General features: G+C 52.7%; 1 protein-coding gene across 1 annotated transcript; it reads left to right on the forward strand.

Moving 5' to 3' along the window:
* Positions 1 to 958: 958 nt before the first annotated feature.
* LOC119101025 (ovostatin) lies at positions 959 to 17,387 on the forward strand. Its single transcript, XM_037224271.1, has 10 exons — positions 959 to 1,095; positions 3,649 to 3,821; positions 4,231 to 4,346; positions 7,301 to 7,426; positions 7,837 to 7,953; positions 8,351 to 8,505; positions 11,993 to 12,092; positions 13,331 to 13,360; positions 16,169 to 16,344; positions 17,381 to 17,387. The coding sequence occupies exons 1-10, from the start codon at positions 1,028 to 1,030 to the stop codon at positions 17,385 to 17,387; spliced, it is 1,068 nt and encodes a 355-aa protein (XP_037080166.1). The 5' UTR covers positions 959 to 1,027.
* The last annotated feature ends 1,026 nt before the right edge of the window (positions 17,388 to 18,413 follow it).

Raw genomic sequence — 18,413 nt, forward strand, 5'->3', positions numbered from 1 at the left:
CGCTGCGTAGAATGTGGTGGGCTGTAGGATGGTCTAGGATGTGACCACCTTTGAGAGGGTGGTGATGCGCTGGATGGGGGGTGCTGGTTTAATTTGAGGTGTGGCTGTTTGTGGGAGGGTGTCAAAGAGACATGAACAAGTGCCAGCGATAATGTTTCTCCGAGTTGACCTTTAAACGGTTTGTTTATCCACATGAAACCAGGCATCATCGTTCTGGAAATCAACAACTGGGCTTGCCAGGTCGCATAAGATGGAGAACGCCCAGACCTTTATGGGGGCCCTGTTATGGAGTACCAGCAACTGCAGAGGCCATGTTAACGCCCGGTGACGTGGCACAACTTAGGCCTGAACTCGGACGTAACGTGGGAGCCGAAGGTGCTAACCAATCGACCATGACGCTCCCCCCTTCGCTGTTAGTTGCTGGGTGGAAAGGACATTGGAAAGGTCATCCTATCTGCTGCTGGTCGACGCTTCCGAACGCAACGGAGACAACTTGTTCGTAAGAAGAAAAACAATCGGGCACTCTAATTCACCGGAACTCCAGATAGGAGCTCAGCCAAGTAAAGGTCGTCTAGCTAGCACAAATCCCTACAACTCACATCAGCACAAGCAGCTTGGAGGCTCCGGGGTCTTTCGGCGCTAATTCCTATCCTTTATCTTCAGTCGTCAAAGAAATTCTGTCTCCAGGTTCCCGCACCCCGACCGGTCCCCAGGGGACCCGCCCGCACTTGCAAGCTCAGGGCCCCGGGGAGCTGGCGGTCGGAAGCGGTGCAGACGATATGTCCCGTGGGGGGGGGGGGGGGGGGGCACCGGTCCTAGCTGCAGGGTTGTCAGTGATTGCAGGGTCCCCATAGCAACAGCTTCGCTCGTCGCCACCAGAGCGCGTTCCACGCATCCCAGACGTGGTCTCGGGGCCGCGGCCGGGCGACGGTGGCGCCTCCACCTCCGCTGCGGCCACCGCTCCGGTCGGCTTCGGAACGTGGCCGGCTTGGTCAGTCGTCGGTCGGGCGGCTTCCCGAGGATCGTGATGAAGGCGTGGGCGGTGCTGCTGTTGACATGCGTGGCGGCGGCTGGTGCATTGAGGACAGCTAAACAGTAAGCCGATGTTGCGCAGACTGGTACTGCTGAATGTACATGCGCCCATTGCTGAGTGTTCCACATTTGCATGGGGTTTGGAACTGAAATGGCCGTCTTAAAGATCATTCGGTGCAGTTCAGAACCATGCCCTTCTTAAGACCTAAACCCCCCTCGTTTTTTGTGCAAGGTACTATGACGCAATCAAACTATGACACATTCCGGAACATATTTGGTTGCCATGGAAATTGTGTTATCTAGAGCGGTCTTTTCGACTTGAACGTATCCCAAAAGCTGTAAGTGAGCTTATTTCATGATCTGATGCTTACTTCGATCGGCAAAAAATACAGTTCCTTGAAGAGCCTGTCAGCGCCCACGTTCCGCCGCCTATGATCCGACTGCAGCTTTCTGTTCAACAGAGATGCGGGCAGGATCTCTGCTCCACAAAGAGGTGGGCAGGATTTCTGTTCCATAGAGAGGCGGGTAAGATCCCTGCTCCATCGCCTATGATCCGACTTCGGCTGTCTACGCCACTGTCCGTTTTATACTTCAATCATGGTTCCGTAGGCGTCCGGTACCTCAAACGCCTACGCAACGCGCTGTTTCGCGGTATGCGCCGTACCTATATTGCTATGGATACGCCAGATTCAGCGCCGTATGCCACTTACCATCCTGTTTGGGACTCTACCTAAGAAGACCGTCGCTCTACTCAGTCCCTCTACCGGACAGTGCACAACCTATGATTCCACCCAGCCCCTGACTGCTCCCATCACCCAACCAACCCGTGACTCTACCCAGCTTATGACTGCACCGAAGTCGTACTTACACATGACTCTACCTCCAAAGTCTCCTAGATCATTCTGCGCTGATTTCGTTTGTGGACTTTGCCTGTCAAATCACACTGAGATGGGCTGTTTCCTGCCACGGCGGCCGTGCGAAGCGAGACAAAAAAAATGGAGTTTCGAAAAACAAATCCTGCTGTCCATCGCGATGCTCTGCTTTGAACTGGTGTCAGCCAGGTCAGGTCTTCACCGCGATGCAACCTCCCCAGACAGGCCGCTGGGCCGTGAAGTGGGCTGCTAAGGATCTCGTGATTGGGAGATTCTTGCTAAGAACGCTCCGCTCGGAAAACTTGAATTCAGATACGCCCGGACCACCACTTCTGAATAATCATTTATGGGCGTTTCTCGGGCTCAGATGAGAAACGAAAGTCGAGCTGCGACTCTCCCATCGATTAAAGCCCAATACGCCAAGCACCAGGCGCGCTCAGAGCGTACCGGTTCATCAGGACGCGCAAACAGCAGACAGGCCCATAGGCACCCCTCAATTTCAGATTAACGCGCTTAAGGCATCGCCACAGGGCTGATGATTGTTGGTGGTCGCAGGCTGTTGATGCTTGCGCAGGAAGTTTGAGCGTGGTGAACTGCTCTGACAATGTCCCGGTCTTTGCCTGCGTCCCTGCCCTGCCCATAACCCTGTACCTGCCCCTGTCCCTGTCCCTGTCCCTGCGCCCGCCCTCTGCCCCTGTGCCTGCCGCAGCCATTGTCTCTGTTCCTATACCTGTCCCTGCTTCCGTATCTGTATCTGTATCTGTATCCGTATTTGCCTCGGTGTCCGTATTTATATCCATCTCTGTATATGTTTCTATATCTGTATCTCTCCCTGTATCTGTCTCTGCATCTATCGCTGTGCCTGTCTCCATATCTGTATGTAGCTATGCGTCTGCCCCTTCCTCTGTTAATTCGGTCATGTCTGTTACAACCGAGGCATCAAATCCAATCGTAGCTTGGAGTACCGCGTGCCTGATGCGGTCTTGGTTTCGATGCGTTGTACCACAAACTGCCACGGACCACGTATGACAATGCGCAATGGTCTTGATGCGCCATAGTGAAAAGCCAAGATTGTTGTGAATTTTCGACGGTATCATTTTGCCTTTCATCATCTGTGGAATGCGTGGGATCATGAAGCGTTCGGGAGGGCCCGAGCAGGCTGTTTAGACTCATGCCAGCACCAGTCTGAGCAACACATCTTCAGCGGTCATGTTGCGTACTTGGATCGCATTGATTACTCTTCCAAATGTAATCAATGCGGTCCGGTCGCCTGTGCTCTGGTCTAGATGGCAACGACCCCGGAGCAGCCCGCCGTGCCGAAAATGGCAGCTTTTATGTAATGAAATGTGGGCAGATATACCTGAATAAAGTGTGCCTCAAGCGTGTAAATATTGACGGACAAATCCGCCTGGAGACTAAACAGGGAGCGGCGCGAACGCTGCAAGCTGACGACGGCGCGTCGGATGGGCAGAGATGACCGTGACCAGGGTTGTAAAAAGGAAGCAAACTTGAACGAAAGCAACAAAGTCCGCGAGTTGCAATCATTTCAATGATCTGGCTGATGTAATTTTCCATTCCTCTCATTAGATCTATCGGAAAAATTGCCTGGCTAGATGCCGTTTGTGTTGACGCGTCGATTTTTGCCAGATGTTCCGTTCGTCCTAAGCTTCAGCCGGCCCAGTTGTGGTAGAGGACCTTCCAGGCGTCCTGTGCGTCTCATCGGTAACGTCATCCCCTTCCACAGCGGCTTCGTCTTAACGTCGTCCAAGGTGCTGCGGGCGGGCACCAGTCACCGTATCTGCATCACGCTCTTCAACGCGCCCGGGCCGAGGCGAAACGTGCACCTCACCGCCTGGGGCGATGCCGGGGGCCTCCCCTGGTCGACGCTGGTGGAGAGAATACCGGACACTGTGGGCGGTGAGCTTTCAAGGCGTACCTACTTCGGGTACACGGTGGGGATCACTTAAGAGGACCTTAGAGCTATCCCATTCGCGACATGCGTAAAACGGTGCTTCGTCATCAAAATCGCTTAGGAGCGCTTTAATTGCTCTCCTGTTTGCCAGCTACAAATCTGTATTACGGACTCCTCGAAATATCACATCCTGGACTTGGCTTTTGCGACAGTGGTTGCCATTTGCCTTCTGAACAACTGAAATCTTATTCTTGTGCTGGTCGTCGCTTTCTACTGTCACCCTGATTGGCTGTTGCTATTTTACCATCACTATCCTGATTGCCTGTCATCAACTCACATCTGACGATCTGATTGGCTCGGTTGCCGATCGGCCCCTTTGATTGGCTATCGCCCTGACACTCCCGTCGTCCACAGCTGATGGCGACCACTGTTTTGACCTGGCCGTGCCGCGCACGGCGTCCGCTGGACTTGGTCACATGCTTCTCAAGGTCTCCAGTGCCACCGGGCTCAGATTATCAGATCTGGCGACGGTTCGTATACAAGATGCAAGGATGTAAATATGCAATATTCACTTCGCATGTCGAAACTTATTTCGCATGAGCGTCGAGGAAATGGCAAGTCATGCCCATAATTTAATTACGAGCTCATATTAGTGGTGTGCCCACCTGATCTATCAAGAGAAGACCGTAGACCTCGTGAGCCATGCTTCAGAGTTTATGGAGTTGTCACGTCAACTCGGCTATGACCTCGGGCCTTGGTAGGTCGACATCTCGGCACAGCTGGCCACGGAAGCACACATTTGCAGCTGCAACAACGGCCAGCCTTTCCAACTGCACTCTGATGGTCTCAAAACATTTCCGTTAACGCTGTGTGATCGGGCTTGACATTTCTCAAATATTGCAAGGCAGATCAAATAGAATCTAGCCCAGAGACGCAATTTCGCGAGGTCATTTGAGAAAGGCTGCCCATGTCAAGAACTGTCACTAGTCCCAGGTTTAGTCGAAGTGTAGTATCTCTGGGGGTTTGACCCACTGTCGCATCGAAGTCAGGGAGCAGTTGGAGGGGGTGGGGGATGGTACCGGCGGCGCACGCGGCCACGTTTCCGAACTGCGAGAAAGCCAGTTCGCTATACCAAGAGTATGTCAGAATCGCACGCATGGCGCAGAACAAGGTTCCGACAAAATGATCAGACTGCGGGTGCTGGGTGCACCGGCAACGTGTTGTTGCAGCAACAGAGAACGTGCGCGACCATGCGTGCGTGTAAAACACATGTTCCCCTTAAGCCATGCAGAGCTGCAGTTCAGTTGGCCCTGGAGAAGATCATGAGTGGTAGGGGCCCGGGACCGGACAGCGTGCCGAGCGAGGTTCTTAGGAAACTCGACCATGTGGGGAGGCACCACCTTCTCAACCTCATCCATAGAGCCGGATGTGAATCATGCATCCGCTTTGTGGAGATCGGCAGGGATTGTCAACAAGCACGAACCAGAGTGAAAAACTGCGAGTCACCGATATATCTCCTTAAAACACGACTGAGTTTTAATTGTTCAGCGCGCATGCAGGATAGCAAAGGCTTTCCTGATCATCAGGTCCCCGAGAATCAGGTGACTGCTCCCATGGCATGAAGTCAGACCGTGCCCTCCGACATGGCACCGGCCAAACGGTATATCTAAACACCGGCCATGCTCGTGAAGCCACCGCGGCGGGCGCCCGTGCGGCGGGCGCTGGTCGCTGGCCGCTGGTCGTTTGTGCGAAGGGCGCTGGTCGCTGGTCGCTGGCCGCTGGTCGCTGGTGCGGCGGGCGCTAGTTGCTGGTCGCCGGTGGGGCGGTTGCTGGTCGCTGGTCTTTTGTTGCTAGTGCGGCGGGCGCTGGCCGCTGGCCGCTGGCCGCTGGTCGCTGGTGCGGCGGGCGCTGGTCGCTGGTCGCTGGTCGCTGGTTGGTACAGCGTTAAGCCTGCGGCCATCACTCACCAGTCGCTGTTATCTCCTCGATAGTTCCAGGGGAACGGGCCCGAACCATGCACCTGTCATCCACACTGACAGCCACATCAACCATCTGCGGAACCGAGGCTCGCAGACGGACACGACGCCATGCCCAACTGCCCGGGCTGACACCACGGACACGGAGCGGAGGGGCGAAATCTGTACAAATCCTGCGCTTGTCCCGTGTTGGCACCAGCCGAGATGCATCAGCCCCCATGTATCACAGACCTGACAACGATTTGTGCAGCTATCCCGGCACTGACAACGGCTTTCAGTGTAATGAACGTTGCTCGGTTACGCCTGGTTACAACAAGGCACCGGCTTTGTGAGACAATACACTACGCCAGTACAGCTGGCACTGAACGAGAGCTGGCTACCGTGACACCGACAGCTTGCATCTCAAGTGCTCAATATGAGACCAATGCAACAGATGGGCCTGCACACAGGCCAGCCCCTCTGACATCGGCAAGGTCATGCCGAGGTCGGGCGTCGGCACACTGGCGCAGCAGAACACTCAGCGAGCTGTGACTGTACACGCCATCAGCTGTGACTGTACAGGCCATCAGCTGTGACTGTACAGGCCATCAGCTGTGACTGTACGGGCCATCAGCTGTGACTGTACGGGCCATCAGCTGTGACTGTACCGGCCATCAGCTGTGACTGTACAAGCCATCAGCTGTGACTGTACGGGCCATCGAGCTGTGACTGTACAGGCCATCGAGCTGTGACTGTATAGGCCATCAGCTGTGACTGTACTGGCCATCGAGCTGTGACTGTACTGGCCATCAGCTGTGACTGTACAGGCCATCAGCTGTGACTGTACAGGCCATCAGCTGTGACTGTACAGGCCATCAGCTGTGACTGTACTGGCCATCGAGCTGTGACTGTACTGGCCATCAGCTGTGACTGCACAGGCCATTGAGCTGTGACTGTACAGGCCATCAGCTGTGACTGTACAGGCCATCGAGCTTTGACTGTACAGACCATCGAGCTGTGACTGTACAGGCCATCAGCTGCAAAACGTTCACAGTGTCGCGCTAATGTGTGGACCATTAAGCAATTAATGAATCAGACAACTACCAAAATGTCCCTCACCGAATTACGCACTATTGACATTCACAACGGAAACTCTGCTGCAGCTTTGTTGATTGTGCGTTTGTTTGAAGCTGCATGCCATGCGAACTTCGCATGGTCTTTGAATTTCTGGACTGCTCTGCAGAAGTGAATTTGTGTCGGAATGCCTTCCAGGTCGGACCTCGTGTTGAGGCAGCAAAAGCATTGTGCTGCAGGGCGCTTTCAAGGGTTGCTTTAATATTTTGAAGGAACTGTCTATTATCCCGTTATATCAAGTCATCTACCTACAAACAAGTTTTAGCCATGCAGTAATTCTGGTCAAGGAGTTTTGGCCAGCGCAAAAATATTCGGTGAGAAGCATTCTCATTCTTCCGGCAGGCTTCCTGCTAATCGTATATGCGCCTTCACCGTCCTGCTGTACCGCGTTTCAGGTGACCATCAAGGCCTTCACGCTGGTGACGCTGATCCAGACAGACAAACCCCGATACCGTCCTGGGGATAAAGTCCTGATCCGTGTCATGGCCCTGAGATATGACCTCACGCCGATCATCGAAAACGTGAGCTGTACATCCTCGGATTAGTTCACTGCCGAACGCTATGAGTGAAATTTATTTTTTCAAAACAGCCGGTTAGCTATGTCCACTGGTCGTTATTGGATGGCTGTGATTATCATTACGGGACGCAGGCAGGTGGAGGTGAAGACCTGCCGAAGTCCTTATCAAGCTTACTTAGTGGTGACTGGTGCTGATAAACGGCAGCTCTATGTGCTAATAAACGCGAACTCCATGTGCTGGTGAGCGGGAGCTCCATGTGCTGATAAACCGGAGCTTCATGTGGAGCTTCCGTTAGGTTCTAAAGTGTTTTTACTCTGTTCGTATACTGAAAAGGAGCGCATCTGTTTCGTTGTAAGGATCAGTGCAAACTATGCATCGGATTTTTTGCTTCCGAATCGGCCACTGCTCCTCAGGTTCCTGAGGTGTGGGTGACCAGCCCAGACAACATCCGCATCGCCCAGTGGAGGGACATCAAGACCAGCGGAGGCCTGATCCAGCTGGAGATGCAGCTGACCGAGGAGCCACCCATGGTGAGGTCACATGAAGGTCAAGTGGTCGCTCGGGTGCAGTTATAGCCTAGCCCTGCCGGTCCCCTGCCTCCGGTGAAATCATCCTCTAGAAGAAGATTCGCTTCTGGTGAGGTCACTTGGAGAGCGAGGGTTCGCCCTGGTGCAGTCTTCCCCTCGCCCCGGTGAGGTTACTTGAAGAGCGAGGGTTCGCCCTGGTGCAGTCTTACCCTCACCCCGGTGAGGTCACACTCTGACCGATGGGCCGTCCCTGACAAAGCCATCAAACCACATGCTTCCATCTTATCAAGGTGCATTGGCACATCGCTCGAAAAGCATACGTTCCCAAGACAATAAAGCTGGCTGAATGCCCTCCAGCACTGCTGGGGGCATTTGGGTACACTTTGTGATTGACTTTCAGGGCAGATGGACTATCCACGCGAAGACAAATGACGGTCCCGAAAGTAAGGGTTTCGTTGTAGAGGAGTATGTGCTGCCTACATTCGAGGTCAAGGTCAAGAACCCAACCTACGTGCCTGAGGGGGACAAAACCATCACCGTCGACGTCTGCGCCAAGTAAGCCATGCCTGATTGATGCTTGTGCGCTAGCTGATGAAGTGATTCGCAACAGCAAGACTAAAAGGCTTAGCCAAAGCGTAGAAAGCATTACAGTTCCTTGCGAGCTCTCATTGGCGGAAGACATTTCACCAACCGGCCACAGTCTACAGATTTTCCAATTCCATGCAATTTCCGTTTTACCGGGTTTTATCAGGTTTACCCAATTCGTAATGACTAGGGAGCGTCGTGCTGCAACATTGATTGCACGCACCGCCACCTATCGCTGCTGCAACGCCTTTTAAGTCCAGTGCAGTAAGAAGCGTTACAGGTTTGATGTCATACGAGCTCAACATCGATACTTTTTCCATCGCATCGAGTCACGTGAATGTAAGCTTCGAGGTGCTGTTGCCTAGCATTGGAGTGGATTCCCTAATGAGATATTTTCCATTGTCTAGTCTGAACAACTCTGCCTGAACGCGTCCTATAAATGACTGATGGATCAGGGCCTATGCTAAGTAAGCTCTTCACAAAGATCTTGACTCCACCAGACCAACGGCGTCCATCAGATTATTGCTATGAAATTCGAGGCATCGTAAAACGCCACATCACCGCCGCCGCGTGCAATCGTGTCTTTACGGTCAGTCGTTAGCGAGTCGTCTTTGACAAAATGCACAAACGAGCGCTACTTCTGGGACGTGGACCCACATAGCTTGCTAGCCTGGTGAACAGGTGTCTAGCGGGACGCCGACTTAGCCGCGGGCAGGGGCTATAGAAAGCCTCTCAAGTTAGAGGTGAGCTAAAAAATTTATCATTTCTCTCTAGACAATGACCGTATGGCCAATGGTGGACGGTTAGTGGGACCACTACTCCCTTGACTCCCCCACGCTCCACCCCCCCTAAGTCTGCACGCCTGGCCACGGCGATGTTATACCAATACGAGGCAGTATCAGAAGCGACGCATGCCAGGAAGAGCCGCGGTAATGAGCGGTACCATAATGCAGCAACTCCCCGGTGGTGGCGTTATAATCTGGTAAGCCATCGAGTGCTGGTCGGAATAGCAGACCCTGAATAGCTGATATTGCGGAGTGAATCCGTTCGCTCACTGCCATCTTTGCTCCCACTAGTGCTGAAACATGTCGTTACAGAGTAGTTATATCAAGTAGTTACAAATTGATGAGTCACCACGTTGAAATAGGCTTGCCGGGAACCACAGAGGGAAAGGTTTAGTATCAAAAACATTGACACGTTTTCATGGCCAATCATCAGCAGGAATCGAGGCAGATTAGGAGGCTAAAGCAGTATTGTGTCACGAACATTCGGATGCTGGACCAAACGTGGGGAAAACAAAGCTTGCTTGAAAACATTTACTATAAGATAGTTCGGGTGAATGCATGCCGTTGATTTTCTTCCACAGATTGTTCTAACATGGAGGTGGAATACTAGAGAGACGTAACCGAGCCTCTAGATTATTTATCAGCCTTTAGTAGTTCGCCTGGAGTGAAAAGTTTTTATGTTCAGGTGCAGAGAATATTCGACTGTCGTGTTCTTGTTCATAAGTCAATTGAAAACGGATTGCTGAAATTGTTTAGCTGATCTTGTTTGAGAAAAACAGGAGAACGGGACGAAATTACCCCTGCCTTGAAAAACACGTTCAATGTGTTGCGTAGCCGTTCTCCAACTGCCTCAGGTGCTGTGTTAGTAGGATCTGGTCGAGGGGATAACTTAGACCGAGGGAACTAGCACTCCATGCAGTACCATAACACGGCCGCCCAATGTCACCTTCATCCCAACGTCGTTTGACATAGGGCATGCGGGCACGACGTGAGACATGTTACAACATGAGCTGCAACAAGCCAGCTGCAGCATGAGCCTCTCAGGCTGTAACTTCATAATATACCTCGTTCAGTCCGTGGTAGCGGCCAAGCTCGCCTGTAATGACGACCAATATTCGCGACGAACGCACGGAGCATGGGCCCGCCAGCCTGCATTGATCATGCCACCAAAAAAGGAGCATGCAATCTAATAATCTTCTGTACGCGATGAAACTAACCTTTACCACCGGTAAGTGTCATAGCGTCATAGTGTCATATTTGTCAGCATTTCAGAGTGAGCCCCATGAACTGATTAGGGCTGGCGAAGCAGTGCACAGCGAATAAGATTCAGATTCAGATTCATATGTGTGTCCAGAAAGGATTCCTAATCATAGTGGCCTTTCATCTGGTGAGTCAATAAAATAAAACGTTGAGAATAAATGTCAATGGATTCCGTTGACGAAGCACACCATGTGCAACACGCATCTGCGGCCCCTTTCGCCTACTTTGTTTTTGTATTCTGTAGTCCCCTATGTGCGCCCCTATGTGCGGTATATTACAGCCGTCAGGTCTGTGCGCTCGTTCCCGCCACACATGATTACAGCCGTTAGGTCGGTGCGCCGCTCCCGCCACACATGATTACAGCCGTCAGGCCTGTGCGCCCGCTCCCGCCACACATGATTACAGCCGTCAGGTCGCTGCGCCCGCTCCCGCCACACATGATTACAGCCGTCAGGTCGGTGCGCCCGCTCCCGCCACACATGATTACAGCCGTCAGGTCCGTGCGCTCGCTCCTGCCACGCATGATTACAGCCGTCAGGCCTGTGCACTCGCTCCCGCCACACATGATTACAGCCGTCAGGCCTGTGCGCCCGCTCCCGCCACACATGATTACAGCCGTCAGGTCGGTGCACTCGCTCCCGCCACACGGGACCCGCCAAATTACGCGTCTCCTGCCAAATTACACGTGTCACGCCAAATAGTCCTCGCGCAAATGGGTGTGAACAACGTACATATTAAGCATCGGGAGAGGCCTCTGGTCAGATTTACCGTCAAAACAGTTGAAGCAAATGAGGACAAAAAAACAGTCCCCTATGTGCACCCCTGTGACCTCAGGTCACAACCATACTTCGTGGCTGTGACCTATAATGGCCGACATTGGTCAGAAATATCTGAACGTAAAATTCGGTGGACGAAGCCCTCCGAAATACGTCAACACGGTTCTCTGCGAGTGTGATGGAATCGCCACGCTCGCCGTGATGACAACGCCGGGTATCCGGAGAAGAGTTTTGTCATTTGCACTGCAGCCAAGCTGTGCCGCAAGACAACCGCTGCGCTCTCCTTACGTGTCGACGAGACTCAGGTTTACTTCTCTACCGCTGTGCGGCTCTGCACAGTGGTGCTAGGTGCTGGAAGCCGGAAAATCCGCCCGCTCAATCTGAAGCTCGCTGGTCTGGGAGTTTGGAGTCGGGGAGTCTGGAACATTTTTGGAAAATAAGTTTGTGCTTGCAGAATGCTTGCACATGGGTTTCGAATGTATTTGGTGACGGTATGTTCCGCTGATTTAGCTAAAGCTGATGACCTGTTCCACCGAATGGAAATACATCTGGCTCCGTTTCTCCACGCATATGATCCACCAGGAATGCGTTGCATAAACTTTACGAGATGACAAACGCTGACCTTGCTTAACGCAGGTACACCTTTGGTCAGCCGTTGATTGGAGCCACCGTAACGATGTCTGTCACGGACGGTTCCAACCCAAACGAACGCGTCAAAGTCGGCGACACTCTCTCGGTGAGTCAGCGACACTCTCTCGGTGAGTCAGCGACACTCTCTCGGTGAGTCAGTGACACTCTCTCGGTGAGTCAGTGACAGTCTCAGGCCGTGACACCCCTTACAAGTGTCAGTGACCTCTTGACGTGGCGTCAGAGTTAAGCGATCACGGCCGTGACGCTTTGGGGTGTGTCATTAACCCAACGCCGGCGTCAGACGGTGGGGTGCGACTCTGTCAGGTGTGATCCAGAAAACAAAACCAGAACTGCGCCCGCGCGATGTTTTGCTGCTCAATCCCTTTGTAGTGATATATATATATATATATATATATATATATATATATATATATATATATATATATAATCAATACCTTCTCGATACCTTAGAGACCGATACAAACAGACGAGACACGTTGCAGTGTTTCTGTTTTTACAGACGGACGGAGACAGGCTGTGCATCGTTCTGATCTGATTATGGATGAACCTGTTCGCTCGCTTTGGTGTCGACCGTAAGTAATCTTGCATTTGTGCTGCTTGGGGCACATTGTGAGTGTGACACACACACACACACACACACACACAACACACACACACACACACACACACACACACACACACCACAACACCACCACACACACACACACACACACACACATACACCCTAACACACACACACACAGACAGAAATCCGGTGCACGACCCACGGGAGAGATATCCTCAGAGAACCTCAGAGGGTCGCATCGACCCTCCCCTTCTCTACAGGGCTAGGGTTTAGGAGGCCTGAAATAGTGTGGGACTGATCAGAAGTTTGGTAGGGTAAGAGTAGCGTAGGGTCTGTTTGGCCCCGCGTTTATAAATGCCTGTGACCATCCAGTAGATGTCTGTCCGGGTGGCTGTTGTTCTAGAATGATATTTTAAAAAATGGTCAAGCAGTTCTCAAACGCAATACCCTCAGTGCTGTGTTGCTGTGTGCCTACGGATTTTGTTGTTATCCTTAGCCGTGCTGTGCCATATAAATGCATGCACCTGAGCGACGTTTGACTGTGCCAACTATCGTTAAGTATAGTTAGTCTTTCCTTCTTAGGATAGCGATTCCTTTCTAGCAAGCGTGATAGTTTTCGTTGGATTGCACATTGATAGGACACAATTCATCTTTGGACGGCAACTTTCCTGGTGGTAATTAATGCCCACCTCTGACATGGTACACGTGCACCTTATACTGTCAGTTCAATATCTTTTGTGTGACCCGCTCGACCTCAGCTCAGCATGAACGTCATGTGGAGGAGTTTGGCACGGGTCTCAGCCAATCAGAGATGAGACCAGTGCACAGAGACATCTCCAGAACCGTCTCGGCCTCCGTTCCGGACAACGCACAGCGTTCATCAAGCCCGGCCTGCCCTACTACGGCCGGGTCAGTTTGGTTTTTGCGGAGCGCGTGACGAAGGCCATGAGTCATGCTGCCAGATCCTCGATGGACCTGTGTTGATGGGGGAGGGGGTGGGGTGGGGTGGTTGAGCTATCGCTTGGATGTCAGTGCAGCTCTGATGGTGGTCGTCGTAATTACCAATGCTTATGCTTAGACAGCCAAATATTTATGGAATCATGCTCTCGGGTTCAGAGTGGTCAGGCCTCACGGGCTTTACATTTCAGCGACATATACTGTAATTATTCATGTAAATACAGACTCATGACACTGCGCGTTGCACGCTACAACGGATTGTGAAAGAAGATGTAATATTCGAATACATCTACCAAGGTCAAATTGATTTCGCGTATGGAAGGAAAGCTGCTCTATGCGCGTCAGATGCCGCGAACTGCTCACCGCATGGCAAATACAAATATTTCCTCGGAGTGCCATAACATTTCAGCAAATATTTCGAGGTCGATGGTATTAAATACGCAATGCGAAGCATATTGGATATGACTTGCTGGCGAACAGCATGCAATGCTTAGAGCATTGCGACGGTGCAAACGAAATGGATCGCGCTATTCAGTCCACGTCAAAGAGAGGGATGGCTCGCCTTTCGCTGAAAAAATCGTGGAGATCTGCTTCGAAGCCAAGTACAAGGAGAAAAGCCGCCGTGTGAGTGTGGTGTTGTTGTGTTGCCGCTTGCGGGTCAACTTGGCTGACTTTACGACCGAAGCTTGATTGTCTGTGACAGAATGTGTCTGATGCACTGCTGAACTAGTTGCTTTTTGCACACCTTTTTGTCATCCAACTAATTTTTGTCATGCACACTTGTGTATCGTAATAGCACGGAACTACGGACCATGACACGGAGGCGAGAGACAACGGCACTGGACAGCGGGACTATGGCACGGAGGCGAGGGACAACGGCACTGGACAGTGAGACTATGACATGGAGGCGAGAAACAACGGCACTGGACAGCGGGACCATGACACGGAGGCGAGGGACAACGGCACTGGACACGGGACCATGGCACGGAGGCGAGGGACAACGCACTGGACAGCGGGAGCATGACAGGGGTGAGGGACGACGGCGCGGGACAGCGGGAGCTGACACGGGCGAGGGACAACGGCACTGGACAGCGGGACCATGCAGGGAGACGAGGCACGGACTGGGCGGGACATGACACGGAGGCTAGGGACAACGGCAGACAATGAGACTATGACACGGAGGCGAGGGACGACGGCACTGGACAGCGGACCATGGCACGGAGGCGAGGGACAACGGCACTGGACAGCGGGACATGACACGGAGGCGAGGGACAACGGCACTGACATGGACTATGACACGGAGGCGAGGGACGGACGGCACTGGACAGCGGGACTATGGCACAGAGACGAGGGACGACGGCACTGGACATAGGGACCATAGCACCGAGGCTAGGGACGACGGCGCGGGACAGCGGGAGCGTGACACGGAGGCGAGGGAAGACGGCACTGGACATAGGGACCGTGGCACGGAGACTGAGGACGACGGTGCGGGACAGCGGGAGCATGACATAGGGTCGCGAGACATTGGGACGGGACCACGGAGCCGGCAGGCGATACCAAGGCGCTTCATGGAATCTTCCCACCATTTGTCCAAACAGAGATGTAGGAGATCGAATATGTAGGAGATCAGATATGCAGAAGATCGGATATTGAGGGGATCGGATATGTAGAACATTGGATATGTAGGGGACCGGATATGTAGGAGATCGTATATCGGATATGTGTTTCACGCAGTGTGACATGCCATTCCAGACAGAACGGGGTGGACCCGCCGAGGACTCCTGCCGATTGCTTTTTTCTCGCCTATAAAAGGATATGTCGACTAGGGATAAACACCAGTGATTGGATAAAGACCGAGAAGATGCTCTTTTTTGGCTTTCACCTTGACACATGTGGTCTTTGTTCAGGCGGCGTTTTTTATTGCGTTCCAGCGCTATCGGCCGCAATAAGCATAAATAAGGCTGGGGAAGCCTGTCATTTCAAATGTCTCCTGATCAGGTCCATTTGAACTATCCAGATATGCCCCACACCGTCACGTGCTGAGCTGCTGTGATCTGCACACCGTCCTGTTCTGAGCTGCTGTGACCTGACCAGGCCTCTATGGGACGATCACATCTGACCTAGTAAAATGATCTTCATGACCCTGACATCGCTTTACATCTTCCTCACTTACGGTCACCAGTTCTCTCTTGTCTTGCCCTGCCCAGCCACGCCCGCCATAACCCGCCGTGCCCTGCACGACACCTTCTCTGCTTTGTCTTGCCCTATTGCAAACCTTCCTGCCCTAAAACCTTTGCTCTACTTAGCCTCGACCCGACTCAAGCAACATTTCACCGCTTTTCCTCTCTTCACGTTTTCGGTCCCCCCCTATTCAGGACCGGCCGAACGTGGCTAATGTCGACCTGGTCTGCCACACCTTGACCTTGACCTTAACACATCTTTATGTTTGCCTATCTTGCACCTCCTACACTGTTTTGTTTGACCCCCGATGCCCCACGCTGCTAAACTCTAGCTGTCGTGTGTCGTGACACTGACGTGTCCCATCCAACCCGCACCTGACTCGACAAGGCTGGACTTGCTCTGACCTTACCTGGCCGACTTGACTGACCCTAACCCGTCTCACCCGCCCTGCCGGACAGCACTCGGAGCGCGTGCGAACCAAGTTCGGCTACACGCCGCTGATCTGGGAGACGGAGCCTCCGCAGCGGCTCTCGATGGCCATCCAGTGCCGCGACTTCATCACTGACAGCCAGGGCAGCGTCGTCTTACTTCATCCCGCCAGCAAGCGCCGCTCGTGGACAGTGTTGACGTCAGGGTTAGTAAGGTGTGACGTCATAGTCAGTGTGGTGACCACAGGTTTATGGGTGTGACGTCAGGGCCAGCATCATGCATCGGAGTCAGTGAGTGCACTTGGGGTCGCGACGTTAGCGTTGCTCTGGGGACACTTTTGCGTTGGTGTCAGGGTCCGCCGAGTGATGTCATGGTCAGTCTACCTAAAGTCGGGAACCAGTTTTTTAATGTCATGACCTTTATGTGAGAATCAGTGTGGCATTACTGAAGTCGATGGCCGTGTTATGGCTGTTGGCGATATAAGTCTAGCGGCACCGTTAGAGTAGTGATGTCAGAGACAGGGATGATTGTACAACGAGAGGGACTTCAACAACAGGGCCACTTCTGCGAAGTCATGGTCATTTCGGTGACTTCGGGGATGACCGAGCACCAGGAGACAGTCTGAATGGGATCAGTGAATGACCTGAGGGTTTGGTTTGGACCCGTAGTCAGCGTGGCGAGGGGCAACAAGTTGTGTTTACGTCGGAACCAAGGGTAGGTGACAACAGAGTTAATGCAGTGATGTCAAAACCATTGCGGCGCACCGCAGAGCCATTGCAATGACAACCTTCGTCAGATTAATGACATCATAGGTCAGAGTCAGTCAGAGTCAACATGGACGTAAGAGTCAGCTAGATGACATCAGAGACAGTGGCGGGGTAGTACGTCAGTGGTCAGTGTTGATGACGTTGCGAGTGGCCAAGTGCGGTGACCGTGTCCAGAACAAGCACGCGTACGTTGGAACTAATATCAGTACATCTGGGACAGTGGTCATGACTTATTCGCACTGCCTGGTGAACGTAAGAATACCTCGCAACGACTTACAGCGCAACTGGTGGACTACTGGTGTCGCTATGATGTTGAATCGGAGCTCGTTTTGGTGACTTCATAGTCATTCTATTTGGGCGAAGCACCGATTAACTGCACGATAACAGATTTGCTTCGACGGTGAAGGCGTGACGGACACAAGAACATGGCAGAGAAAAAACAAGCCTCACAGGTCGCGTGTGGTGTATCCGCAGCAGCTGACCGGGCGCCACGGCGGCAGAGCTCTCAGCCGCGAACTCGTGGCTTTCGTCTCCCCCTCCAACTCCTACCTAACCATCGACGCCCACCTGCTGCCCGACGAACTGCCATGCCGCGGTGACGTCACCGTCCAGCTGCTGACGTCATTGGAGAGACGTGCCGCCAATGGTGTATCAGGTACGACACTAACATCATTGGCAGTTGTGATGGCGGAACTGAGCAAAGACATTTTCAGATGGTTAGCAGTTCTTGCGTTGAAGAATTTCTTTGCGGGACAGCACTCGCTGAGACAGGAGGTTAGCCTCCATGCCATTCCTCTCTCTCTCTCTCTCTCTCTCTCTCTCTCTCTCTCTCTCTCTCTCTCTCTCTCTCTCTCTCTCTCTTCTCTCTCTCTCTCTCTCTCTCTCTCTCTCTCTCTCTCTCTCTCTCTCTCTCTCTCTCTCTGTCTGTCTCTGTCTGTCTCTTCCTCTCCGTCTCACCCTCTCTCCCTCTCTCTCTTTCTCTCTCTTTCTCCCCCTCTCTCTCTCTCCCACACACTCTCTCGTGTTTGTGAATCGCTTAAAACGCGCCGAGATGGGTGTCACGTGACGTCATGTCCATGACCCCGCGTTCGGCAGGTGATGACGCGCGGCCAGATCCTGCAATCGGGCCAGGTGTCCATCTCGAACCTGACGCTGTCAGTGACGCCGAACATGAGCCCGCAGTTCAAGCTGCTGGTGTTCTTCGTGCTGGACTCGGGCGAGGTGGTGAGCGACGCGGTTGTCCTCAACGTGGAGAAGTGCTTCAACAACCAGGTGCGATAGCGTGCTGAAGTGACGATAGCAACAGATGGCAACGATAGCAACGGAAAAATGCGAACATCTATTTTGCTGGATAGCCTACGAGATTCATCATAACACGACTCGTTTGGAGGAATGTGTGTTGGCCCTCATAGTCCACATGTGATATGTGTTGATCCTGATGGTGCACTATGTGACAACCCTGTCAGGCCATGAGTCGTCTCTGGTTCTGAAAGGATCGGAACCTCAG

This window comes from Pollicipes pollicipes, unplaced genomic scaffold (assembly GCF_011947565.3).
Source record: "Pollicipes pollicipes isolate AB1234 unplaced genomic scaffold, Ppol_2.1 Scaffold_2555;HRSCAF=2994_pilon_pilon_pilon, whole genome shotgun sequence".
Taxonomy (NCBI): domain Eukaryota; kingdom Metazoa; phylum Arthropoda; class Thecostraca; order Pollicipedomorpha; family Pollicipedidae; genus Pollicipes; species Pollicipes pollicipes.

Coding starts and splice junctions, on each gene's coding strand:
- LOC119101025 (XM_037224271.1), top strand. CDS start 1,028: ATGAAGGCGTGGGCGGTGCTGCTGTTGACATGCGTGGCGGCGGCTGGT. Junction 1,096..3,648: donor GCATTGAGGACAGCTAAACA/GTAAGCCGATGT, acceptor CCCCTTCCACAG/CGGCTTCGTCTTAACGTCGT. Junction 12,093..13,330: donor AAGTCGGCGACACTCTCTCG/GTGAGTCAGCGA, acceptor GCTCGACCTCAG/CTCAGCATGAACGTCATGTG.